General features: G+C 55.5%; 1 protein-coding gene across 1 annotated transcript; it reads left to right on the top strand.

Annotated features, from left to right (window-relative positions):
• The first annotated feature begins 5,381 nt into the window (after positions 1-5,381).
• NCF4 (neutrophil cytosolic factor 4) lies at positions 5,382-23,856 on the top strand. The gene is made up of 10 exons (XM_037160394.2): positions 5,382-5,603; positions 12,342-12,426; positions 12,747-12,900; positions 14,786-14,856; positions 17,925-18,052; positions 18,721-18,778; positions 19,392-19,490; positions 21,290-21,420; positions 21,688-21,753; positions 22,997-23,856. The coding sequence occupies exons 1-10, from the start codon at positions 5,572-5,574 to the stop codon at positions 23,190-23,192; spliced, it is 1,020 nt and encodes a 339-aa protein (XP_037016289.1). The 5' UTR covers positions 5,382-5,571; the 3' UTR covers positions 23,193-23,856.
• Positions 23,857-27,274: the final 3,418 nt, after the last annotated feature.

Here is a 27,274-nt window from a genome sequence, read left to right as displayed (position 1 = left end):
AGGGGCTTTGAGCAAGCTGGGGCCTCACGGAGAAGCGGGGCCTCCGCCTCTGCCTGCGGTCTTCACAGACTGCTCCTCTGGCAGGCCAGAGGTGGCTATTTATGGCTCAGGCAGGCGGTCCAGTGGCGCTCCCCTCATCAATTATGAAGGGAGACACATGTGGGTCAGGATTGGGGAATGCAGTGTGTGAGGGATCTTCCGGAATCTTGCTAGTCTAATCTGGGATCTTCCTTCCCTTCCCTAGGTGGACTGCTGACTCAGGCATTTGCCAGTTCCCATAATGAGCTCCCTAGGGCATTTCCTGGTCCTGCAGAAAGTGCTCACTCCCCTCCCCGCCCCCCCCCCACTGTCACTGGCCACAGGTCACCGGTCACCATACTCCATTGCCCACAACGGGGGGCCTTTGGCATGACTGGGAGGAGGGTTTCCCCATCTCTAACTCCAGCGTTAACTTGTGCCCTTTCTTGGGTCCCCGGCCCCCGAATGTGCATATTGGACTTTTAGAGCCAGTCCTCATTCAGCTCTGGGAATCCCCCAGGTCTGGTCTGAGAGTATCGAACCTCTTGGGGGAGGCCTGGCTGCGAATGGCCGGAGGGAAACTTCTCCCCGAGCAGCTGCATGTACCTTCTCTGCAGAGGTCTTGGCATTTGTTTTTGAGTTCTCCAGGCTTTCTTTTTTTCTTTTTTTTACCCAGCATTTCATCTTCTTTGTCACGGTCAGAATGTCACTTCACTGTCCTTTGCTTCTCACTGCCCCGGGCAGTTCTCTTCCTCCTAACTAGCCGCTTAGACCCTTGGGTTTGGAGTGCTCTCAAGGTAACCTGGTGGGGGGGAGGGAGGGCAGGAGGGGCTTTTTCTAAGAAAAAAGCACATAAGCTTTGGCCTCTGTGCCGGAGCCACCCATTCCAGCCGATCAGTGAGCGTTCAATTGTTTGTTCTTTTACTCACAGGCTGTGGAGACGGAAGGTTATGTTTTGATGTGGGAGAGATCACTTCAGGCCTTTCTTTGTACCTTCCCCGAGAGCTTGAGAAATACTTGCTTAATGGGACGTATGAAGACTTTGTCTCCTCGTCCCGGGTGGGGACAGGGAGACAGAACCGCAGCAGTGGCCGCCGCCACAACAGCAGCAGCAGGATGGGAGCCCACTGCTGACAAAGTGTCTGGCCTCAAATGACACGATAGCAGAGCCCGGGCACAGAATTAGCAGTGGTGTTCTGTGTATGAGGAGCCGGAGAAATGCCCACATTCAGCAGAACCACGGCAGGGACAGAAGAATGGGTGGGGAGAAGGGAAGGCCCGCCCTGGGCCTGGGCGCTTCCCTGGATAACCTTGTGCTGCTTGGTGGCTGAGTCAGAGCCCTGGGAGGCTCTCTGGGGTCGAGGCGGCGTGGATGGCAAGGCAAGACCTCAAGAAACCTGGGAAGGTGAACTGGAGAGCTTGCCCTGCCCAATACACACACACCGAAAACTATAAACACGAATACGGAATTCCCCTGTGTCTAGGCACATTTGCATTTTTCTCGTGAATTCTTACTACAACCCCAGTTGGTAAGCCTATTGTTCAAATGGTCAAGAAAGGGGCAGGAGGGGCACGTGAACTTGGCATGAATGTGTTCATGCGGATGCCCCTTGTGTGCCACCTTGGATTTGAGCATCCGAGTACGGCCTCTCGTACACACGGGCCACCACCTGCGCACAAGGAGGGCTCCCGTGGAGACGCGGCACAAACACACCCACACTGCCCCACACAAGTGTGTGTCTTTATAGACACGTCACTGTGGAAAAGAAAGGGGCCGCATATTAAAACCAGCAAGCTCAGGGGGGCCTGCCGGGTGGGCAGCCACAGCGCGGCCCTGCAGTAGCGTCCTGGACAGAAGCCGGTCTTTACCGTAAGTGAGGCTGTCTGTTTGCATCTAAGGTAACAGCCCTTTGGAAAGCAGCGCCCCCTCCTTCTGCAGACCTCTCTCCGAGTGGAGGCCACAGGACCCCTCAGTGCTGTCTGGTTCCCAAAATACCCTCCCTGTGCGCTGTAAACCTCTATCATTAACTGTCTCGTCCCCACCGATGCAGAAGAAGTGTGCGTTTCTCCATTTGACTTTTTACCCAACGCCAGAGACTCCCCCGCTTTGCCTTTGCCCACCCCCTTAACCCACCACCGGTGGGTTTCATGGGCCCTTCCGTCTCCTCCTCTGCGTCTAAGGTGCAGAGTCAGCTGCAGAACTGCCAGTCTCTGACGCATTTTCTCAGTCCGTTGAGATTTTGCTTCCTGGCAACTGTGGTCCATTTTGGGCTCGGATAAGCTCATCAAAATCCACTGCAGGTTTGGCCATTTCTTACACTGACATTTGTGTATAACAGCACATGCCTTTGAGTATATGTGTGTGGCAACACACGCCATCATGTGCCGGGGGGGGCACCACAGTGTTTTGCAAAAACTGGTGTCACTTCTGGCCTTTGTGACCAACTGTAGGCCAGCATCCTTGTCTCTGACCATGGCAAGGTGCTCGTACCTCCTGGTACCTACCTGTCACTGCTGCCATGGTCAATCCTGCCTGTTACCCTCACCAAAGGGTTTCATCCTCAGACTAGCAGCCCCGAGCTGCCAGTGCCTGGATCAGAGTCCTTTCTAAGATTTCCGGGTCTTCAGGCGGCTAAGCTGGGCTTCCCAGGCCAGGCATTCTTTGCAGGATGGGCGATTTGGGGCTAGGGGCCCGTGCAGGCTCGTGGACTCCAGACGTCGTGATGTGACGCCTCGCCTTGGGAGTTCTGCCCCCGGTGGCGAGCTTGGATCTGGGCCCCACTAGTGCAAGCTGTAGGCTTCGGGCTCTGATCCGGGGCCGTACTCCCCCTTCCTCCCGAGGCCTGGGAGGGAGCATCTCAACCCCTGCAGCGACCCGGGCTGACAGCTGAGAAGTCCGCTCCTCTAATCAGTCCTGACACTGGCTTCGTGCTGGGAGCTCAGCTCTGACCTCCTGCCAGTGCACCAGGACCATAGCTGGACAGAGACATGGACTAGCATTGAAATCTTGGCCCCGACAGCCGTGGTTTTCCCATGGGGTGTGGCGCTCCTGCTTCTCTTACTGGTGTAGGTTCCTCCTCTCTTAAAACCTGGAAATTGTGTTCTCCGGCCTTTGACCTGGGTTCTGTATGTTTAAAATACTGAAAAATATATTACCCAGCATATTTTACGTGGCTGGAGGAGGATGGGCAATTTCGACTTGGGTTTGGCCTGCCATCTGAACTCATCTCCGCGTTCCAAGTGTGCCGCGGACCAGCCTCGTCAGGAGAGGGGAGGGGGCGGAAATGAGTTAAGGACGCAGGGAGTCAGGTTGGAGAGGTCTCAGCATCCCGCTGAGCCCCGAACTCCGTTTATTCAAGGCTTTTATTACAATTTTGGGGAATAAGCAGGAGGGGGCTGTACCCAAGCCAGTTTCTTTGTCCTTTCTGCAAAGTTACTCTACGGAACAACAGGGGAACACAGGGTGCTATCAAAACTTCTCTGTTTATCAAGCACCGGTGCATGACCTACCCTTCTACAGGGAAACAGGCTGTCTAGCTTTCTTGGGAGACCTATTGTCTAGCCACAGCAGGTTCCAGGCAGGGAGCCAAGCAAGGTGGAGAGGAACTGTGCCACGGGCCGCGGTCTTGCCAGCTGACCCTGGCCCCCCGGCTTTGCCAAGGGGGGCTTACGGTCACGTCTCCACGAGCAGTAGCTATGCCGGCCTGACCCCCAGGCTTTGCCAAGGGGGCTAGTGGCGCCCACACAAGTGTCGCCGAGTAAGTGGTTGTTGGGTGGGTCTCTCTCCTTTCTTGTCCCCTGCTCTGCCTTTCCCCAGCTCTGCTCTGCCCTCCCCTCCTGGGGAGCCCAAGAAGGAGCTTGGTTCAGAGGAAGCTCTGGCCCCGACTGCCTGGATGAGGAGAGAGACACGTTCTTCGGTTTGGGCTGCGGGGCTGGGCCCAGAGCATGTTTTCTCCTGGGGACTTTGCTCCACCCTGAGCCCTGTTTGGGGCAGCAGGTCCCTTGGGGTGACAGAGAAGAGGTTCAGATGAAGGGCTTGAGGCTGCCAGCTGCTCTCCATTCTCGGAGCCAGACAGCCCTTGGGATCCTGAGGATGGCTCCTGTCCCCAGTCCTTTTGTCTGGGAGATGACAAAGGGTCTGCAGTGGGAGACCCTGGCTCCAGGCTCCACCCGGCTGACTCTGTCCCCACAGACGCCTGTCCCAGTGCTGGGGGTGCTATGGCAGCCTGCATTGGGGGGCTGAGGGAGTCAGAAGGGCCCATCCTGTGACTCATTGATGACGGGGCACAGCTGCGCCCTTGTCTCCACCCTTTCTGCTGTCTTTCTGCTGTGCATCTGTAGTGCTTGAGTGAGTGTGAATGTGAGTGAGTGTGAATGTGAGTGTGTGTGTGGCTGGGGACTTTGCAGAGAGCTCCCTGCAGCACCCAATAGCCTGGGAGGCTGTTGTTAAACATATAAATATGCAGATGAGTATGAAATGACAGCAGTTCCAACGGCTCCAAAGAGCAAGTACAGGGATGTGGGGAGAACAGCACAGGGAGCGCCTTCATTCACAGAGCCGGGAAAGGCAGGCCTCGCTAGAGAGGGCACTTCCTAACTGAGCCCCAGAGGAGCCGGGGAAGAACATTCCAGCAGAGGAAGAGTGTGCTCGAGGGCTCTGAGGGGCGGACATCTTAGAGCAATCTGGAAACGGGAGGGAGGCCAGTGTGGGAAGGGGCAGCGTGGGGGAGGGGCTGGGGAAGCCAGCGGGACCTTGAGAGCTTCAGAGGGAGGCAGGGCTGGGCTTGGACTTTCTTCTGAGTGCAGGGTGAGCAGTGGGGGAGTTTCAGCACAGAAGGTGTGATTAGGTTTGTAACAGGCGCTCGCTCTGGTTAGCAGCCCTGCAGAGAGGGTGGGCTGTACCAGTCCCGTGTAGGTCCAATGAGGAAGGTACAGGCAGGGCTCCAGGGGAAGGTGGAGCATAAGCCGACCTTTGCACTCTACTACGACAGAAGAGCCCTACCTGTTGGGGGAACCAGGGAGGCTTCCTGAAAGAGGTGGCATTTGAGCTGCGCTTGGGTGGTGGCGTGGTGGAGCCCAGCACTCCAAGCCTAGGGACGCCCTTTGGCAAGGGCTCAGCAGTGAGGCTGCACAGGTTGGGTTTGGTGAGTCACAAGGCCCCTTAGTGGCTGAGCCAGCACTGAGACCCTGTCTCTGATGCCCACCTGAGGCCTGGTACCAAGAATGGGCATTGAGGAAGTCCCCAAATCCCCCAGGTCAGCAGGTTCCTGCAAATCTGACCTCTGAGGGGGTGCGTCTCCCTGATTGCAGCACAGCTGGGGGATGGGGAAGAGGAAGTGTGGGCCACTGGCTAGACCCAGAGAGCCAGGAGGAGGGGCCTCTTCGAGAGCTGAGAGAAGCAGGGGCAGCACCTCCCCAAAGGCGGTTCCCGCGGACCCCTGAGACCACGGCCCAGACGCAGGGTGGCTGGAGGGAAGTGAGAGGTGAACCCAGCCTGGCCTGGCTGGCTGGCTGAGGCCCTCTGTCCCCCACTTTCCTGGACTGCTGAGGGCAATGGCTGTGGCCCAGCAGCTGCGGGCTAAGAGGTGAGTGCATGGTGCTGCCCTCCCAGGCGTCCCCACTGTTCCCAGCAGGCCTCAGGGGACAGAGGCTGGTCCTCCTGCCACCCCCCTTATTAATATCAAAAGTGGAGAGGCTGGGGCTGAGTCAGAACCCAAATACTCAGAAGTGCAGACTCTTGGAACCATTTTAAGAAAATTAAGTTGTGATTCACCTCCCTCAGGCACAGATAAAGACTCAAGGCTCAGAAATGGGCAGTGACTGTCCCAGGGTCACACAGGAATGGGTGGCAGAGTCTAGATGGGATTGCAGGTGATCTGTCTCCCTGACTGGGCTCACTGCTCCACACCATAGTCAGTGATGGCTTTCTATCTTTTGTTCAGATGGAATGCAGAACACTGCTTGTTTTCCCTCATTATCCAGAGCGAGGTCCAAATGTCACCTCCTCCAAGAAGCCTTCCCTGACTAACCCCTCACTGTTCTCTGACCCCTTGCCCTATTTCTTTTTTCTGTACAGCCCTTGTGTTACTGTCATAACCTTCTAGATTCAGTCATTTGTTTTCTTTATCACAGGCTCCGCCTTTAGAACAGAGTTTGACGAGGGCACAGTATTTGTCTCTTTGAATCACTGTCACATCCCTCAGATGTAGGACAATGCTGGCACAGACTAAATGCTCAGTAAATGCTGCTGAATGGATAAATGAGTGGATCTTTGGGTGGGAAAATGTCCATAGACCCTTCTTGTCCAATCCTGTTGTCATACAGATGAGAAAACAGGGGCCCAGGGAGAAGAGAGGACCTCCCCAGGGCACAGGCAGCAAGCGGCAAGGCCTGCACTCGGAGCGCAGCCTCTTGGGGCTGAGGCTCATCTCAGGGGCGTGTCCGAAGGCTCCCTCAGTAGCCAGGCCTGTGCTGCAGCCTCCGGGGGCTGGAGGACTCAGGGCTTGGCGCCTGCCTTCCAGCATTGGGGCAGCGGGTAAAGTCAAAAGCAGAGTGAGCTGACAGTGAGGAGGGGACTCAGAGGGTCGCTGGAGATGGTCAGGCTGGTCTGGACCGAAGCGGGCAGCGAAGGGCCTGTGGTGGAACTGGCTGGAAATGGGGCCCGGAGTGGGATTTCTGAAGCTCGAATGGCAAAAGGAAGGCAGGTCTGTGTGTGTGTTCAGGAAGGGGTGGGAGGAGCCCATGCTTACAGGACAGATCACAAATGGCCTCGGTGATGAGCAACAGAGGCTGGTGCTGGGGCACTGAGTGGGGTTGTCCCCACCAGATTCCAGCCCCTCTTCCCCACAAGTTCTCGTTGTCAGCTGGGTCTGACATGCAAACTTGAACCTGCAGGAAACAGCTGCTGCGAGAGGCTGGTGGCACTTCCTGTTTCTCAGGGTCCGTGGGTCAGAGAGAGGATTCCAAGAGCTGGCCGGGCAACTGTGTGTCCCTCCCTCTCACTCCCTGGTACTTTTGGTCTGCCCTTGCCCCTCAGAGGAGGATGGCTGCCCCCTGTATCCCTTCATGGGAACCCCGAGCCAGGTCCCGGGGTCTCTGGCCTCCCTGTCCCTTGGAAACCTTATTCAAAAGCAGGCCCTACATTCGTTCTGTTCGAGGCCGAAGCAGAGGATCCAATGGGCGGGCGACAGAGTCCCACGGCTGGACTTCCTGAGACCCAAGTGGCCTGAGGCTGGAAAGGACTACTCAGGGGTAGTGTGTTTAGTTCCAACAAACAGGGTTTGAGCACCTACTGTGTGCAGGAACCACAAAACCTGAACCAGCTGCCACCTAAGGGTCTTTCCAACTTTCGGCCTCGCCTGCCCAAGCTCCCAGGTGGACTGTGCGTGACTGTGTGAGCCCTGAGCGTCCTGGCCTGCGGGGACCCTGAGCTGGCTTCAGCTCTGAGGGGCCCTGGCTCAGTCTCCAGGGGAATGGTTATTCTAGGGGGACAGCTGGTGGGGGTCGCTGCACCCCTGTCCCACCCAGCAGGCAACCAGACCATCCCCATACTTCCCACCAGGGGACTTGTTAAAACACAGACACAGCGGTGGCCCTTGCTGAGCCCCTACTATGCACCTGGCACAGTTCTGGGTGCTTGGGGATGAGTCTTCCCAAGGTCCCTGCTGGCAACGGCAGAGCCGGGGATTGGAGTCCCCTCTTCCACCTGTACCACCTGTACCTGACGCCCTCTCATGATGGCCCCTTCTCCACCCCCGCCACCCCAGGGCAAGGTACAAGGGTCGTTCACAAGTGAGTAGGCCCCGCTGGTCTCACTCGTTCCTCTCTCACTGCTTTGTCCCTCTAGCTCTGTGCTCAGATGCACTCAGAAGACCCCTTCCCACCACTGCAGATCCTTGAACTTGGCCCCTCTTGCAAGGCCAGGGCCTTTGGCACTCCATGTGTCCTTTGCTTGACGTCCTTGTAGCAGCTCCTCTTTTTGCCCCGCTGACCTGGTGCTGCTTCCTCTGGGAAGCCCTCCCTGACCACTCTCAGTGTGAGTGCGCCCAGCCCTCGTCCTTGCACAGCACTCCTGCTTTTCTCTCCCGTGCATGTGACCCCCGTCCCAGAAGTGTCTGCTTGCCCAGCTCTCTTGCCCGCTGCTGCACACTGATTCTCTGAGGGGCTAGACTAACGGTCAGCTTCCGCTGCAGCTCAGAACACCGTGCACTTTTCCTGTATAGCATCTGTGCCCATTGAAGCCATGTCACCATTTGTTTAGTGACTGGCTTCTCCACTGGGCCGTGAGATTCAGGCAGGCAGGGGCCGCATCCCAGCGTGCTCAGAACAGTAAGCTACAGCAGGTACCTACGAGGGTTTGCTGTTATTATTACTTCAGGTGGGAACCTGAGGCTGGGAAGGGCTGGGTCTTATCTAAGTTTGGGCTTCAAACCAGGGCCAGCCCAGCCTCTCGACCTACTTGGGCAAGCATATTAAACACTCTGTGCCTCAGTGAGCACTCAGGAAATAGTGAGCCGTGGTAACTATTACCCAACTTGCCCAATTCCCTGCTCAAGGCCTCATTACCCCTCTGGTTCTTTCCTGCCCCACCCCAGTCATATTACAGAGGAAATACCCATGAAAGGCACAGCCTCAGGGGAGAATGTGGAGGAGGAAGCCTTTCCCAAGGGTGTTACCACAAGGGCATGTGTGGAAAGTGAGTGGGGAGGTCGGTTGCCAGTGTCTACCAACTCTGGGTGTGGTGGAGATTTCCTCTGCCTGCCCTCTGCCACCCTGAGTCACCTCCCAGTGGCAGCCTCCTGCATCCGGCAGTAGGCCGAGACCCCGAGCAGCCCAGGTCACACGGGGAAGCAGCAGGGGCTGAGACGGGCTGTGCAGACTTGGAAACCAGTATCTCCTGAAGTCCCCGATCAGATCAGAGGCTCCGGCCATGGCAGCCCCTGCCCCCAGCGCCCGCCCTGTTTCCCAGTTGCTGCAGTAGCAGAGTCGTAATTGCTACTAATTTCCTTATGTGTCCGCAAGTGGCTGGACTGGGCGGCTGCTTCCATTTCCTTGGCTGTCCGAGTGCTCTTCCTCCACCTGTGTCTCTCAGCCCCTCCCTCTGCTCACTGCTCTTCTCTGGGGGTCTTAACCATGGCCACGGGCAGATGGTTCTCACGTCGCCCACTGCCACTCAGAGGCCCCAACCAGCTCCAGAGCCGCACACCAGCTCTTGCCGGACCTCGACCCACGTGCCTGAGAAGCCTCCCAAACTGGCCTGCGGGAGTCTGTGTCCACCCACTCTGCTCCCCAGCCACCCACCCACCCACCCTCAGGAACAGCCAGCAAACTGGCAGTGTGTCTGTTGGAGATGCATACGGCTGCAGGGGACAGAGGAACTGATGTTAGTATAAACAAACAGGGGTTTAATTTTTCGAATAACAAGAAGTCCAGGGTCCACAGCTGGTTCTGCGGCTCAGTGACTTTGGGACCAGTGTCGCAGAGCTTCCTTCGGTCTTCCACATGTTTTTGCCTCATGGATACAAGGTGGCTGCTGCAGGTCCAGACGTCATACCTGCTTTCAAGGCAGGCAGAGGGCAGAAGGGAGGAGACCGTGCTAGCTCTATCCATGTCTCTAGATCAGGAATGCAAACCCTCTCCCTTGCACGGCTCAGAGAGCGTGGGGTGGCCCTCGGCCCTGCATGGCCCTGCAGGAGCTCGGGGGTGCTTCTGGGAGGAGTGGTCGCCAGCACGGGACACTAGGAAAGTGGTCACTGCGGGCGGACCGGGGCTATGCAGCTGGTTTCTGCCCTTTGCCACTGCCACCAGGCTGGCTTCCTGGCTTGGGTAGGCCACAGTGTCTGACCCGGGTTCCGTGCCCCTGAGGCATGGGCGTGGTGGGAGGTTTTGGGGTCCTTTACTGCCTGTCCACCTCAAGTCTGAATCCCAGGGCCCGAGAGGCCGGCGAGCATGGAGAACTACCTGCCGGACTCCCTGGGTCTCACCTGTGGGCACACTGATGATTGGTGAGCCAAGAAATAGAAAGTTTCAAAAAGGAGAAGGAAAGGATGAGAAAAGTACACTGATGCGGTTGACAGAAACGCCTGTCCGTGGAGAAGGTTCCATGAGAGACAGGCAGAGGATGAAGAGCTGAGGGAAAGGGCGGAAGCAAAGGACCCTGACCACAGGCACAGCTCCACGCCCGCACTGGAGTCTGCCCCCCTGCCCACAAAAGCAGGTGCCAGCGGGGACGTGCGTGGCACTGATGATGGCATCAGGCTAGCACAGCTCCAGGGGTCATCACACGTGCATGGTGGCTCAGGAAATGCAGGCGTGCCAGCTGCTTAAATCCCCCTTGCATGCAAGAGGTGTGCCCGCCCAAGTGATAACCCGGAGACGGGGAGAGGTCACCGCTGGCCAGTTGGAGCTGGCGCACCACGAGGGTCGCCAGTTTCCTATTACCCACCAGGGCCAGCACGTCGGGGAAGAGGACTTTCCGGGCCCAGAGCAAGAGGTGGTTTCCCCAACTGGCCACAGACCTCGGCTGCCACCCCCAACACAGGAGTCCTATGGAGTGTATGGCCCTGAGGTCGGATACGCCAGCACCGATGATGGCCAGGGTTATGGTTCCTGTGCCAACAGCTGCAGCACCCAGCTGGGAGGTGTGTTGGTTACTACAACTGTGGATGGCACTCAGTGATGAGACGTACGATTCCTGTGGGCAGAGGAGTGGGCTGACTCAAGACACCAGGCACCACCAGCCAGGACGGCGAAGGGGCATCTACAGAGACGAGCCACGTGGCTGGTAGGGAGTGTGCTGCTATAGTTATAAGACGGCCAGTCTCTGCCAGCCCGGGGCTCCTATACTGTTCAAAGCATTTTTTTCTATAAAGAATCCCTTTTTAAATAAATCAAAATGCTTAAAATCTGAGTGGATGGAACTTAACACTACTTTGTGGAAACATCAGCCTGGGCAGAAAGAAAAAAAAGAGGTAAAATTTTGTTAATTCCAGTCTGTATATGGAAAAAGAAAAAGTTATCAAAAGGGAAAAAATAACTTTGATTAACTAGTGTTAAACAAAAAAATAGGTTTACCAAATATGTTCATTCATCCTTTAACACAAGCCTCACCTTTCATTTTAAAGGTTTCCATAGAATTTGGTTATTTTACCTTTCTGCCACATGCTAGCTCTTTTTTTTCTCTTGCTAACCTGCATAAAAAGGGAAGCCAATTACAAGTGCAAATAATGTGGTATTCTTTTGAAACTCAAATCTTGAAATGTTCTGTAGCATTAGGCAGTTTCCTCTTGCTTGATACTAAATAAACTTTTGAAAGAAAAAGAAAAATAACACTCTGAGAGGCCCCTGTGCAGATTCCTTCTTAGGTCTCATTGGCCAAATTGGTCACATGGCTGTTCTTAGCTGCAAGAGAGTCTGGGAGACAGGAATGGGACCCTTATGTTTGGCATAGCCCAATCATGGTCCATCACCTTGGAGCTAGGCCTCTTGCCATTGTCAACAAAATTGGAGCCTGACTAGCAGGAAGAAGCACAACATAACAAATGAAACAGTGTTTGCTAACAGTGGTATCCCTGTTCCTGTCCTTTCCTCCTGTCACTGCCTGTTCTCTGTCATCACATCATCTCTTGCCTGGAGCGCCAGTGGTACACTTTCCCTTCAAGCCTCTGCCCTCTTTTCCTTCTCCACCCAGCTGCCTGTGGTGGCCTCCTAAAGCTGGGGTTGTATTGTTTTCACTCTCTTCCAAAGGCTTGTGTAGCTCCCTGTAGCCTACAGAACTTCCTTAGCTCAGCACCAGAGACCTTCCTTTGCCTGGCCTCATCTGCCTGCTCAGTCTCCTGACTATTCCTCAGGCCTCAGAACCTTAGCATATGCTGTTCCCTCTGCCCAGAAGGCCTTCCCTGCATGTCCTACCTGGAGGATTCCAGGCTCAAATGTTACCTCCCCTGTGACCTCTCCCCAGCCTGGGCACAATTAGCCATTCTCTCGGTGGAGCATGTGTTGTTGGCCTTGTTCACCCTGGTGACCTGGGTCCAAGAGCAGGGTCCGAGGCAGAGGATGTGCTTGAAGTGCCGGTCCTGGCCGGGCCATTCAGTCGCAGACGACGTTAGACTGTCACACGCATGGCTGTCGATCTGTGGTCGCATCACCAGATGCCTGCACTCTGAGTTCTGACCCGTGTGTGCTGGCCTGGCCCGGGAAGGGGTGTTGAATGAGGGATGCCAGACACAGCCTGGGCTCTCGGTGCTCACCACTTCATGTCCGGCGGGACCTCCAGAAAAGATCGGGGCGATAACCAGGGCGTCTTTCCTGCCTGCCTTCCTCAGCGACTTTCAACAGCTTCCTGATGACGTCGCCATCTCAGCCAACATCGCCGACATCGAGGAGAAGAGGGGCTTCACCAGCCACTTTGTAAGACACGTCCCTGGACCTTCCCCTCTCCCATCTCTTAACTTCCCCCCAGCGGTTCTCAGCAGGGCGGGTCTGTCCTCCAGGGCACAGTGGCAGCGTGTACCTTCAGGCATTTTTTATTATTCCCCCCTGGGGCAGGAGTGCCACGGGCACCCAGGGGGCGGAGGCCCAGGAGGCTGCCTCACGGGCTGCATGCCCAGGACTGTCCCCAGCAAGGCCTGTGCTGCTGAGGCTGAGAAACCCTGTTTAACCCTTGGCCCTCGGGACATCCTGCTCTCTGTTCCTGGCTTCCGAGGTCCTACCCCTGGCCTCTGTCCTAGGTTTTTGTCATCGAGGTGAAGACAAAAGGGGGCTCCAAGTACCTCATCTACCGCCGCTACCGCCAGTTCTACGCCTTGCAGAGCAAGCTGGAGGAGCGGTACGGGCCGGACAGCAAGAGCAGCCCCTTGACCTGTAGCCTGCCCACCCTCCCAGGTAGGCCGGTCCCAGTCCTGCTGTGGGCAGAGTGGACGAAACTGTCCATGGGCTCTTCTGCCAGCTCTGCTGACGCGGTTCAGCCGGTCAACCCCAACCCATGTTAAAAGCGCCCACTGAGTCCATGCCCCCCCTCCCGGCAGTCATGGGCCACCTTCTCACTCTCCTGCCTCATAGGTCTTGACTTCCCATGGCCCACTGATCTTTAATGCGTCCACCATCCACAGCGACCGTGGCCATGGTGTGGGGCACGTGAGCACCGGCCTCTGCCCCTGAGTCAGGCCTTTCCAGCTCTCCCTTGGGCCACTCCGTGAAAACCGCCCTCTACCTCTGCGGTCCTGGCCCCCCCAGCCCCACAGGCCCCGCTTCCCCATTCTGCTGGGAGCTTGTGTGCGTCACACCTGTGCTTCTGAACAGTCCCACCACCTGTTGCCCCCTGGCCTTCCCGCCCAACTCGAGCCTAACCCACACCTTGGACAGGCCTGAACCTCCCACCTCTCAGTCCTGCCCACTTGAGCCCTGTGGGAGAGACCCCCACCCCCGTGCTCCTGAGGTCCCTCCAGGCCCTGCAGCTGCATGCGAGCATCCATCCTCCAGACCCAGAGCTCTTCCTGCCCTTCCCTTCTTCAAGCTCAAGCTCAAACTCCACGTCTACCAGCTCTTACTTCCTCTGTCTGGGCAGATGCCGTGGTTCCTCCTCACCCAGCTCCAGGAGAGGCTGACGCCACTGGCCCCTAGTGGCTCCTGGCTTCTTTTGTCCTTCTTGGGAGCTGGATTTGCTTGCACCGTCTGCTTCCCCCTCTCTGGGCTGCAGAGGAAGGAGGGTCTCTCCTGCTTTCATCCGACGCCCCCTCCCTTCGGGGGTTCCTCCGACAGCTTGTCCTGCGTGCTCTCTGTGCACTTTCTCCTTTTTGCCTCGACTCTACCACATTTCTACGCAGGCTCAGCCCTTTTCCATCTCTGAATAAACATGGGCCACGGGTGAGCATCTGTGCAGCCGGCCCCTGGAGCCCAGGAGCCCTCAGAGCTCCTCTTTCCTTCCTTTCACAGTAAATCTTCCCTCCCTCTCTCCCCTTCTCATCTCCCACCTCCTCCCCGACCCACCGCCTGGGTCTCAGCTCTTCCCTTCCCACTGCACTGCGCTCCTCGTGACCTGTTAACACTGACGCCGCTCAGGCCTCATCTTCCTGTCTGGCCTCCTCTTCCAGGAAGCCCTCTCCAAGCTTCTGTCACAGCGGCGCCTGCCGGTCCCCCTGCTGCCTCACCTGTGCCTCCTCCAATGTCTCCTTATAGATCCCTGGCTTTGGTCGGATGGGGGGTCTCTGGGTGGGTGGTCCTACCAGAGCCCCACCCGAGGGTCCCGGAGAGGACATTTGTCTCTGGTCGGCCACCCCTCACACTCCAACCCGCACTGTTTCCCTCCACCCTCCCCCAAACACTCCATCTTGCTTTTAAAGAAAGATTCATTCATCCACTCAACAAGTATTGGTTGGTTTGGGCAACATTCTAGACCCGTGGTTCCTAATTTTGGCGGCGTATTGGAAGTCATGCGATATTTCAGACACCCTGATGCCCGAGGCCCACCCCCCGCCGTTCTGATCCGATTGCTCTGGAGTGAGTCCAACACAGCGGGGGTTTTGAGGCTCCTTGGGCGACTTGAACGTGTGGCCACGGTGAAGGGACCCAGCTGTGAGCAAAGCAGAGATCCTGCCCTTTTGGGGCTAAGAATCCCGTGTGTGCGGGGACGGGGGTGCAGTTAGGCAACTCAGGGACAACCCAAACAAGGAAAACATGGAGCGCATGTGGGTGGGGGGGATGGTGCACGGTGGAAACGTGAGGGGAGGAGCCCGGACCAGTGGGGAGGACACGCTTTGCTTCTCCTCAGCCAAAGTCTATGTGGGTGTGAAACAGGAGATCGCTGAGATGCGGATACCTGCCCTCAACGCCTACATGAAGGTAAGGGGGGGGGCCCAGGGACCCCCTCTGAGCACAGCTTTGGGACCTGGGGCTGGTTCTCCTGCTCTGATGGACTGCACCTTCAGTCCTTAAATGCCTGGCCTGGGGGGAGAAGCCAGATGTGTTCTCAGGGTTCTAGGGCAGGAGTGGGACAGGGGGAGGGCACAGGAACAATGCTTTGAATCAACAAATACACTGTCAGTGCCTGGCGTTCCAACACAGCAGTGAATGGGACCTGGTGCCTGCCCAGAGGGAATGGTCAGGTGGGTCACAACATCACAAAGAGACTTGGCCTATATAGCAGGGGCACGATGGACCAGGGCCCCAGCTCTGTCACACAGCGCCTTTGCAGGAACTAGAGAAAGGTCCCCTTGTCAGGGTGCAGGCTGGATATTAGTTGCATCCATGAGGGTTGGCTTGGTGCCCTTCTATGTTCCCCAACTTACAAATTTCTGCATCCTTAGGAGGTGGAGGAGACTGAGGTAGGAGCATCTTAAAAGCAGAAGCCAGATTGGTCAGAAAAGGCATTTCATCAAACAGAGCTAGGTCAGAAAGGGACAATGGTCCTTGTGTGGTAGTGAGCACCCCATCATTAGAGGCATACAAGCCATGGCTTGCTGGCAACCTCAAGAAACTGGAGAAGGCCCTGGCTGGTGTGGTCCAGTGGACTGAGTGCCTAACCAAAGGGTTGCGGGTTTGAGTTCCAGTCTAGGACACGTGAGTGGGTTGCAGGCCAGGTCCTGGTAGGGGGCGCACGAGGAGCAACCACACATCGATGTTTCTCTCCCTGTCTCCCTCCCTTCCCCTGTCTAAAAATAAATAAAATCTTTAAATAGAAAAGGAACTGGAGAAGGGAGCCCTCCTCATAGCCCAGCGGCACGCTCGCAGACCGGAGGGCTCACCCGCCTCTCCACCCTCACGACTGTAGAGCACTGAGCTAGGAGTCTCTTTAGTCTTTGCTCTGGCGTCGACGGTCTCAGTGACATGGGGCAGGTTTTGCCCATCCTCTCTAGGCCTCGGTTTTCCCTCTTATGAAATAGGACGGCGCATCCAGATCTCCGGCCTCATAGGAGTGGCCTTGGGATACATGGAGAAAAGGACATGACAGTGCTTTGGAAACTATGAACCTAGTGGAGTGAAGGGTAGGAGGGGTGCAGAGGACACGGGAGGAGGGGGCAGATGGCCCACCTGTCCTCCCTGGTGGCTGTGGGAGCCAGCACTGGAGGCATCTTCTCCCAAGGGCGCGCTGTGACAGCTGCTCCCACGGCACGGCTACAAGTCCCACCCTCCTCCGAAAGAGCTGGAAGAGGACTGTGTGCTGGGGGGGGGGCACAGGGGAGAAGAGGCCGCAGAGCTGGGGCTCCCTGTCCCACACCTGGCCTCAGTGGCCAGCAGCAGGGAGGGTCCTATCTCTGCCTATCCAGGTCCAACTTGATTCCTCAAGCCCAGACATCAACCAGTGCAGGGATATGCTATGGTAACCATATCCTGTGCTTGCATACCTGCAGAGATGGGGAGCTCACTACCACTCCCCCCTGATCTAGCTGCTTGTCCTATTGCTGGATGGCTATTAGAAAAGCCCACACCCACTGCTCTCACCTCTGGCCTGATGAAGAACATGGGTCACGTGATAACGACAATGCCCTGGAACTATGTGGGGCACTGGCTAGTACCAGGGAGTCTCTAGGTGTGCTCTTGGCAGGTGAATGAATGTGCTTATTTATTGATAATTTCTGCAATAATGTGTGCAGTAGATATTATTATTCCTATTATTCTGAAGTGAGGAAAGAAGGCACAGAGAGGTAGAGTCACTCACTCAGTGTCACAGAGCAGTTAGGTAGGAGGGATGGAATTTGAACACACATCCTTGAGACACTAGGGTCGTGCTCTTACCCACGGTGTTGTGTTGTAACACAAAGAACAGCCACAATGGTGATATCTCACTCGGTCACTTGCTAGATGCCCAGTGCCGTTCTAAGTGTTGTGCACATACTTACGTATTTATTCCTTACACAGCCCCCAAGGGAGATACTGTTATCACCCCCACTGCATGAATGGGCATATGGAGGCCCAGGCTCACCCAGCTGGTGAGTGGCCGAGCTGGAGCCTGAGCCCTGGGGCAGCCCAGCCCTGCGCCTGGGCCCCGAGACCCTCCCCGATGACAGCTGTGTCTGTCCCGGACTCCGCGTTCCCAGTCCCTCCGGGATGGAGCTCCCCGCTCCTCCCGCCCTGCTGCCTCGGTGGGATTTCCTGAGGGGGTCTGGGTGCAGGCTGCCTGTAGGGCTTCAGCACGCAGACCTGTAACCACAGGGCTCCTGGGGGCCAGAGTGGCGTGTGGCTGAAGGTGGGGACCTGCGCAGTGTGCACCGTGGGACCCTGCCGGGTTCTGGGTCCTCACGCCTCACGGTCTTTGCATTGAGGGGCTACAACCAGCCTGGGATCAAGTGAGGGTGCTGACCTCACCACATCCTACCCTGCCAGCCTCAGTCTCCCCCACTGTGCTATGAGGTGAAGTTTTTTTGTGGTGTGAGGGAAAGGCCGGAGTATCTCCAACTGGTGTTCATTGGGGTTATTTGGGTTATTCCCTCCCCACTGTTTTCTCACATGGACCTAAGGGATGGGCCGTGGTGGCAGATGGCCCTGAGGACTCCAGCTTTGTCACTTACTATTCTGTGTGGCCTCAGGCAGGTCCCTTCAGCTTTGTGACCCTGACTCGCAGGTCACCAGGAGATGGAGTGAGGTCACACAGTGTGGCACCGAGGGCAATGCTGGGCAGTTGCCACCACATCCCATCACCGGGCACCCCCTCTGGTGCCGTGTCTGGAGGCTTTTTGGTCTTTTCCAATTGAGCTCTTCTCAAGCCAGCTGGCCCCTCCTGACCTTGAAACCAGGAGCAAAGCTTGGGAGATGTTACCCCAGCCTACTGGAATTGTTCAAACATACCTTGTTTGTGTTATCAGGCAGAGAAGAGGGGTTCAGTGTGGGGGCGAGGGATGGAGCAGCTGGGGTGGGACGCCCAGACCCTTCTGCTGACCACCTGCCCGTCCTGTCCTCTCACCCAAACGCAGGGCCTCCTCAGCCTGCCCATCTGGGTGCTGATGGACGAAGACGTCCGGATCTTCTTCTATCAGTCGCCCTACGACTCGGAGCAGGTGCCCCAGGCTCTCCGCCGGCTCCGCCCACGCACCCGGAAAGTGTGAGTGCCGGGTCCTTGCAGCCCCACGGGCCAGAGCAAGGGCCCCTGTTCCTAAGCAGGCACTCCAGCTCCCTCTTTTCCCAGGAGGAAGGGAAGGAGGAGAGGTTAGTTCTGTCCCACAGGAAATAATCACTGAAACTCCAAGCCACTGAGATGGCGCTGGAGCCCAAAGGCAAGCTTGCTGCTGCCCGGAGTCCGGGGGCGGTGCTCCTGGGCCCTGACCTCCCCACCCACTCCCCCTCCTTCCTCCAGCCAGCACCCCCAGGTGCCCAGCCGTCTCTCCTGAGCACCCAGACAGGAGTTCATCCCAGCCACATGGCAGCCCTGGGCCCTGGAGCAGCGCGTGTCCCCTCTCCAAGCCTGCTATGTTAGGATGGTCACGTGACTTCAGCGGCTGGGTGTAGGGAGCAGAAGGAAGGACAGGTGTGAAGTATCTGGCAGGTTATGGCACTGATTGGACGTCCCCACGCCCTCCTCTCTCAGCTTCTGCTCCCTGGTCCCAAAGTGGGTACAATCTCCCCTCCAGGGGCCGAGCGTGATGCCCCAGGAGCAGTCGTACCTGCATTTTTAGTGTCCTCTCCCTCCTGCCTTTCCGGCCTCTGTCTCAGAAGCAGGGAGCTGGGCCTGAGAGAACCAGGGGGCTGATGGCTCCTCTTTTCTCTCCACAGCAAGAGCGAGTCCCCACAAGGTGCCACCTTAGACCGCCTGGAAGCTCCGAGAGCAGAGGTACCTGCAGGCCTGCCCCTCCCCACCCGAGCCCCTCCTGCTGGGCGTTGGCTAGCGTCTAGGACTGGGCTCTACCTGCACCCTCAGCCTTGGGTGCCGAGGAGCCCAGCCCAGCTGACAGCGGGGGAATATTGCACACGCAGAGGTAGAAGAGAATGTGTCCACCCAGCACCCATTCAGCCAGCTTTCCCGGCCCTGCTGGGCCAGCCCTGCTTGGAGGGGACACAGACAAGCCCTGTCCTTTAGGAGCCCACAACTCCCTGAGGACACACACATAAAGACATGCATTTAGGACCCGGCGTGGTCAGTGACGGGGGGTTGTGGGAGTGCCGAAGCCCACACAGGCCTGGGGGGCCAGGGGGGTGCGGGGAGGTTGGCTCCTTCCCTTCCATCCTCATCGCAGCTGTGGAAGGAGCACCCGCTCTGGAGTCAGGGAGACCTGGGTTCTAATCCCAGCTCCTCTGACGACTAATAGAATGGCCTCAAACAAGTCACTCATTCTTCCTGAGCCTCAGTTTTCTCACCTGTTAAATGGGATGTCAAAGAAAGCACTTTAGCAGAAATTCTGTGGATGTCCCTTCCTCCTGCCTTCTTACCATACTCCTCTCTCCAGGCCCTGTTTGACTTCACCGGGAACAGCAAACTGGAGCTGAATTTGAAAGCTGGAGATGTGATTTTCCTTCTCAGTCGGGTCAACAAAGACTGGCTGGAGGTGAGTTTGGAGGTGAGGGCGGGGGTGAGACCGTTTGGGTCTGGCGAGGGCATCAGGAACAAGGAAGGGCAAGAAGGACCCGAGGGAGGGGGTGCAGTCCGGGGGCGAGAACTCTGCAGCCCGGGCGGCTGTGGCAGAGCCCCAGGAAACACAGACGCTGGGGAGACGGACAGGCGTGTGCGTGGTGAGATGCATTTCTCTGTCTACGACGAGGTTTCCCGTCTGCGGCACCGCGGACACTGGGCCAGGCCCCTCCCCGTCGTGGGGCGGGCCGGCTCGTGCAGGGTTCTCAGCCACAGCCTGCTTTCTGCCCACTAGATGCCAGCCGCCGCCCTTCGGTGCCGCGGTCAACTTTGTCCCTGGGCGGCAGCCGAGATGCGTGCGCTGCTCTGTGACCTGGGATGGTGACATCACTGCTGTCACAGGCAGCAAGGCAGGAGCAATGAAGGGCCTGGGCTCTGGAGTCCGCCTGTCTGGTGTCTGTCCTCCTTCTGGTTTTAACAAGTTTCATGACTTGGCAAACTTGCTCAACCCCGTGGTTTCCTTTTCTGTAAATGGAGGCAATGCTGCTGTTACTTCACGGGGTTCCGGGAAGAGAGAAATGAGGCGTAGCTGTTTGGGTCTCCGCCCACAGAGACTCAGCCTGGGTGCGTGGCGTCTGGCAGGGGCCAGGGCCATTGGGAGAGTTAAGTTGACTCTGCAGCCAGGGCCTGTCATGTGAATTGCTCTGTCCCCGCAGCCAGCAAGTGGGGCGCATGTCAGGGCTCCCACAGTGTCTCGGGAACAGACATGGGAGGTTAGGGGCTGTCGTTCTTAAGTAAGATTCTCTCGGGGTAGTGGTGTCCAAAGGAGGTCGTGGGGTAGGTCCCCAAGGGAACACTAAGGGCTGGGCAGGGTCCCCGGCATCCGGGCCAGGAGAGGGACAAGGACCATCGGTCTCGCCGACTTGGCAGTTTTGATTTTCCCCCTGTCCTGGAACTCTGTGTGACAGGTTTTTATCAGCTCTGACAGATTCCCGAGGGGTATCTCGGGCCATTCTTCAGGAACAGGAAATGGTTGTTGCCTTCCTGTTTTCTGGAAAGTTCTTTGTGTCAGTATGCTGGGCAACTCTGGCCTTGGGTTGAGGGGAGAATCGGGCGAGACGCAGAGACTGCTTTGAGCCTGTTTCTACGTCTGTGGAACAGGACAGAAGCGACGTCCTCCCTAGGGCTGTGAAGAAGATGACAAAGGCGCGTGCAAAGCCCTGGCAGTGGCCGGGCCTCGGGCGAGAGGCCTGGGCGGCAGAGGGAGGTTTCTGGCCATTTCGTGTGAAGCGGGGGCTCGGCGGTGTCTGGGGAACGAAGGCATGAGTGGAGTGGGAACCGCACCCCTTCGCCCTCCCCGGTTCTATTTTCCACCCTAACACCCACCGCCGTCTGACTCAGCACGGAGTTCACCCACGTACCTGCACATCCTCACTTCCCATCACAGTGGAAGCTCCACGGGAGAAGGCAAAGGGCTTTCAGCCACTCCGTGTGCCCAGAGCCACCTGGTGCTCAAGAAATCTCTGAATGAGTGAATGAGTGAATGAATGAAAGATGATAGCAGGCTTTCCGATAAGTTCAGATCTCCAGCTATTCTAAAACGGAACTCCCCTTGGGGCGTGCGGCATGGTGACCTCTGTCACTTCTCCTCCCGCTACACCAGGGAGCCCAGACCTCGCCTGCCTTTCCCGGCCGTGATGAAGGCATGGGCGTCCTAAGCTGTGGTGGTCCCGCCTCCCTCCGCACTGACAGTGCTGCCCTTTCTTTCCTCCTCAGGGCACCGTCCGGGGCGCCACAGGCATCTTCCCGCTGTCCTTTGTGAAGATCCTCAAGGACTTCCCCGAGGAGGACGACCCCACCAACTGGCTGCGCTGCTATTACTACGAGGACACCATCAGCACCATCAAGTTCGTGGCCTGTGGGCGGGGCCGGTCCACCTTCCTTGCCCATCCCCACTCCCACCTCCGTATCACGTTCTGGGGCCCAAGACCCCAATCAGATATTATGTTGCCCCCCAGCGTCCTCCCCACACACACGGAAAGCCTGCAGTGGCCCCCATTGTCCTCCAGATAAGCCACGACAGGATGCCAAGGTCCATCATGGCCTGACCAGGGTGGTTCTCATGTCCCCCTTCTGGCCTAATGCCTCCTCAGCCATTCCCGTTGTCCCCGTAGGGACATCGCCGTGGAGGAAGACCTCAGCAGCACGCCACTCTTCAAGGACCTGCTGGAGCTCATGAGGTGAGGGGTTGGGGCGTGGGTGGGAGTCGGGGTGGGTCCCATCCCCTGGAGCAGCGACCGGAAGGAGAAATAGGCGGCATCGAGGTGCTGTCTGCGTCTGGTTGGCCTTCGCGTTTCACCCACAGCCCAGCCCTGCAGAGTGGGTGTCAGGGCCCCGGATTACAGTCGAGGGGGCTCTGCAGGGAGGTCCAGGTGCTGGGGGAGGCCCCACAGTTTGTGAGCACAGGTGTGCAGTCGGAGCTGAGGTCTCTGTAGGTAACAACCCGAATCTGGGTCCCCTACCACCCGGGAGCTGCCAACTCCCAGGACCCAGGTTGGACGATTCTTCCACAGAAGGGAGAGGAGAGCGCTGTTCCCTTCCTGACTCTGCCAGTAATGGCTGTTCATGTTTTTATAACTGTCGGAAATCACAGGAAGGGATAGACCAGTGAAATCGCCCCGTAGCTTTGCTCCTCCCACCATCTGACGTACACTCAGATTGCTTTAGGGCTCACCCCGCCCCCTGCATAAATATCACTTTAACTGGCTACACAGTATCATTCTATGGATGCACCTTAATTAATGGGACCATCCCTTTTCGTTGGCCTTTTAAGTCATCCTCCACTTCCTACCATAAATAACATTGTGTCCCATGTTTGGTGACTTGCCCGATTATTTCCTTAGGATGAGTTTCTAGAGGTGGAGGTGTGGGACCAAGGTGCTTGCAAATCATTTATGTTTTCCAATCATTCTGTCAAATTACCCACAGAAAGCTCAGACTGGCCGTCTGCCTGTACCCCCAGGTAGTAAGGGTGCCCATCTGCCTGTACCCCCGGGTAGTAAGGGTGCCCGTCTGCCTGTACCCTCAGGTAGTAAGGGTGCCCATCTGCCTGTACCCCACATCAGCTCGTTCCGTCATCTGCAGCCTCACACAGGTGTCTCGTGGGCTTTATTCTGCTCTGCTCTGGGCCTGGTCGAACCCACTCCTCTTCCCCACGACCGTTTCTGAGTGTTCACCACACTCTACACAAGACATTTCGGGCTGCGTCACTAACTTAATGTGGGGTTCCGTTCCGCTGCGGGTCTCAGTTTCCCCCTCTGTGCGGTGGGAGTGGGACCATGCAGGTGATAAGGCCTGTGTCCAGCTCTGACTTCTTCTGACATTGAGGCCCAGCCCCCGAAACTCCATGGGCCCCACTCTCTGCCCCAGGGCTTAGGCCTAAGGCTGCTGTGCTGCTCGCTCACCCCGACCTTCCCCACCCAGGCGGGAGTTCCAGAAGGAGGACATTGCCCTGAATTACCGGGATGCCGACGGGGACCTGGTCCGGCTGCTCTCGGATGAGGATGTGAGGCTCATGGTGAGGCGGGCCCAGGCCCTTCCCTCCCAGAAGCGCCTCTTCCCCTGGAAGCTGCACGTCACCCAGAAGGACGACTACAAGGTCTACAACACAGTCCCCTGAGCAGATGGTGTCCCTGGGACAGTGAGGGGACATCTGCAGAAACATCCATTTGAGAAAGATTAAACAGACCTCAAAATGTCTGTCCACACAAATCCGATTGTTTGGCTTCTAACGTGTTGCCCAACCAGACTCATGGAGAGCTCCGGCTGCTGCGTAACAACCAGCCCCTACACAGGACACACCCTGCAAAGAGCCTCACCAGACAGAGGGGGGTTCCCCAATGGCCTCCCACTCTCCCCCTCCCACACATGGTCAGGGCTGTGGCCAGAATCCTCTTGGCCTCATTTCAGAATTGTTCTGGGGTGCAGAGGTGATGCTGCTGTTGGAATGCTAAGCCCTGGGGAGGCGCTGAGGTGGGGAGTTGGGACCAGGGCTCCTGTGCGAGGTCAAGACGATGAGGTGATCCTGGGACAGTGACAGAAGCAGAAGAAGAAAAGTGTCCCCCTGGAGTAAAGTGTTCCCAGTTTAGGATGATGTGAGTCACTCAGATTAAGATGAAGCAAAAAGCTTGTTGTCAAAACCAACAAATTTCTGTGAGTGAGAATAGACAATAACAATAAACAATTGCTTTAGAGTCCCAGGGATTATGGATTATTGAACGGCATGGCTACAATGTTTAAAGAAATAAAGAATAAAGTCATCACAATAAACAAGCTAACAAGAATGACCAGGCAGGTTTACAAAATAGAGATAGAATATATGTAAACATACAAGTGTGTAAACATACAAGGGTGTACACTGACACATATACCTGGGTGTAGGAGTATGTGTGTGTGTAAATCTATTGAAACAGAAAACTCAGTGGATGAGTCGGACAGTATATTGCACACAGGTGAAGGAAAAAAAAAACTGGTGAGTTGGAAAATAAAACCAAAGAAATTACCCACAATATAATTCACAGAGACACGTAGTTAGAGAATATGAAAATGAGGTTGAGTTATGAACAGCACAATGAGAGTTCTTTTAAAATCAGAGTCTCGGAAAGAGAAAATATAGAGTGTGAAGAAGAAGCAATATTTGACTAATGGCAGATGTGATATTTCAAAAGTAATGAAAAACCGAGATCTGTGGATACAAGAAGCAAGCCCGGGCACGCAGGACCAGTAAAAACTGGTGAACAACTGGCTACAACATTTTGAAACTACAAAACACCAAAGCCAAAGAGAAGATCTCAAGAACAGTCAGAAAAAGTTGAGATCATTACAAAATAAAAACAATTAGAATGGTAGCCAGACTTACCAACAGCACCAATGGAAGCCAAAGTCAATGTAGTTATAGCTTCAAATTTTTGCACCAAAATAACTTTCAATCAAGAATTATAAACTCACGTCCTAGCTGGTGTGGCTCAGTGAATTGAGTGTGGCTTGTGTACCAAAGGGTCACTGGTTCAATTCCCAGTCAGGGCACATGCCTGGGTTGCAGGCCAGGTGCCCAGTAGGGGGCTCATGAGAGGCAACCACACATTGATGTTCCTCTCCCTCTCTTTCTCTCTCACTTTCCTTCTCTCAAATAATAAATAGAATCTTTTTTTAAAAAAAGAATGACATACTCAGTAAAATCATCTTTCATTAGTGAGGATGAAATGAAGACAAGTACAGATAAAAACTGAGAACTAGAAGCATCTTTAAAGCACTTCCTTCAAGAAGAAGGAATGTGAGTCCTTCTTGAAGACTAAATAGACACAAGAACAAATGATAAGCAGAGACAATGGTGACTTCTTTGCATTGTGGATTTGTACTGGTGGGTTTGGAGTCTGTTGACTCAGCCTGGCTGCGACTCGATTTCCAAGAATTCCCTTTCCTGCGTGGGTCCAGATTGGCGCGGGGGACCGGAGACACTTGGTAACAGATCCAGAAGGCAAGAGCGAGGCCGCAGGCAACTTCTCCTTAGTTCAGGTTGGAGATTCTGTTTCAACTTGCGGCCATTGTGGTAAACATTCTGACTGCTGCTGCTGGTTCACATTCTGAAACTTCAGAACACGGAGGTCGAAAGATAAGGTCTTCGGAGACCCGCAAAGAGTGACACTTTGAGTGATGGGCGGACCTCTCAGTGACCTCCTGGAAGTCAGGCTTCCGCTCCTGTGGATTCTCCTGCTCCTGGGCTGGCTGTGCGTTTGCCTGCGTGGCAAGGCCACCTGTTTCTCCCGCAGGCCACCCTCCCTGGAGCCTCGGAGGTGGTGAGAGACTGGCCTGGTTACAGTCTGTCTTTGTGGTTCCCGGTCACGCCTGCAGGTGACAGTGTGTCTTTGCCTCTCTCACTTCACGTGCATCTGCCATTTCTGCCTGTCTGGCTGGCAGACCTCACACAGATGCAATGGCATCATGTACATGGTTTAACCAGCCCCCATGATGAGGGAAGATTGAACCCTCAAAGCAGAGCTCTTGTTGCGTCTTTCCCAGCAGTTCTGCTTCTCTCATCCGCACGTGTGTAAATTCAAGCAAACAGTCTCAGGACAAAGTAATCGTAGCGTCTAATTTGTCCGGTTAAAAAAAAAGGCAGAACTAGAATACTGGATGACGATGAAAATAATAATAATAATAATGGCATTGGGCAAGGCAGAATTAAAATATTCTAAGGTGCTTATGTTATTCATAAGCAGAGTTACAAAAAGCTGTTAACTATTAGACTGCCAAATAAAATGCACATAGTAAAATTTCGATGAAAGTAATTCAAAGAATAGAAACAGAACATATGTATTTCTTAATATTTGGATCAGAATTGGTAAGAAAGAGAAATCCATTAAAAAAGAGGCAAGAGAGGGAAAAAAGAAGGATTTAAAAGGTTAGTTGGTACAAATAGATCAAAGTGCATATATGTCAATAATTTTGATACTGTGAAGATACATGGACTCAAAGCACCGACTAAAAGATTGTCAGATTGGATGAAAAAAACACGTCCCCGTAAGGGTCACACACATGGGGGACACAATGTGAGACATGGACACACTGGAAGTAAAGGCATAGAAAGTATATTTCTGGCAACTACTAAGTAAAAGGCAGCTTGGGGGGCAGCCTGTGAGACTCACAGTCTATTTTTGTGTAACCTTGGCACCAAAACTCATTTAGTGACAATTTTTGACCCTACACTGAGTACTTATGCTTACCAGCCATGCTCGCCGCTGGTAAGCAGAACCGCTCGCTTGCGGTTCTTTTATATTTTGTTGCTTTTAGGGAATGCTTTTTGACTTTATGCTTAATTGAAGTGAGAAAATCCAACATCGGAGGTGAGAATGATTTTACTGATTGCAAAGCTGCTGAAAACCGCAGCCGTGGGTTTGCTGTTTCCCGACAACAACCTTGACACAATCGGTCGACCTCGGGAACGCGCCTGCTCTGCAGGGCAGCTGGCCAGGGCCCGCCGCCCGGCCCCCTGTCGGCCGCTCTCAGTGCCGGCTGCTGGGGACACACACAGGACACCCTTGGAGCTGCCTGGAACAGACCCACGGTCCCCACCTTTGAAGAGCGCTTGCTGCGATTTACTGCCCACCGTCACACGCAGGAGACGGCAGGAGTAACCAGAGACAGGCTCTCTGACCCATTAGCAGCCACTTGGTATCGCTGGCACCAGCGCAGTGCTGGCAGTCTGGACTGGAAAACGCCCGTCGTTAGATGCTATCATCATCCCCGAAAGCTGCCATGTACCTCTCCTTCCTGAACTTGAGAAAAGCAGTGTTTCAGCTTTTATTTCTCCCCAGTGGGATATGTGTGTCGCAGCCTGAACAAAGAACTGGAGAGCGAGGATAAACACTTATTTCAGGCTGTGTACTTGCTACAGTTCCACGACTTCCCGAAAGAGTGCAGTCGTAAGAATGTTGTTTACACAGTTGCCAGTGTTTGGAACGATGCTGACAAAGCAGCCTTCGCAAAGGACTGACACAGACTGTGTCTACGAGAATGTTTGAAAAATGAACCTGCCCATACGAAATTGGAAGACTTTTTCTGTGACAAACGAAAAGATGATATAAAACTTCATTCGTGCAGAAAATGTTTATCAGCCAAATGTATGAATAAGTTAGAGGGGCCAGCTGCAGGAAAATGCTGAACTCTGGGGTTCACCCATCTCTCCTTCCTTGCGTGATGGGG

This window comes from Artibeus jamaicensis, unplaced genomic scaffold (assembly GCF_021234435.1).
Source record: "Artibeus jamaicensis isolate MK-2021 breed Jamaican fruit bat unplaced genomic scaffold, CSHL_Jam_final contig_233, whole genome shotgun sequence".
In the NCBI taxonomy this organism is placed as follows: Eukaryota; Metazoa; Chordata; class Mammalia; order Chiroptera; family Phyllostomidae; genus Artibeus; species Artibeus jamaicensis.
The sequence above is the reverse complement of the archived record's forward strand: the minus strand, read 5'-3'. Positions and strand labels throughout refer to the sequence as shown.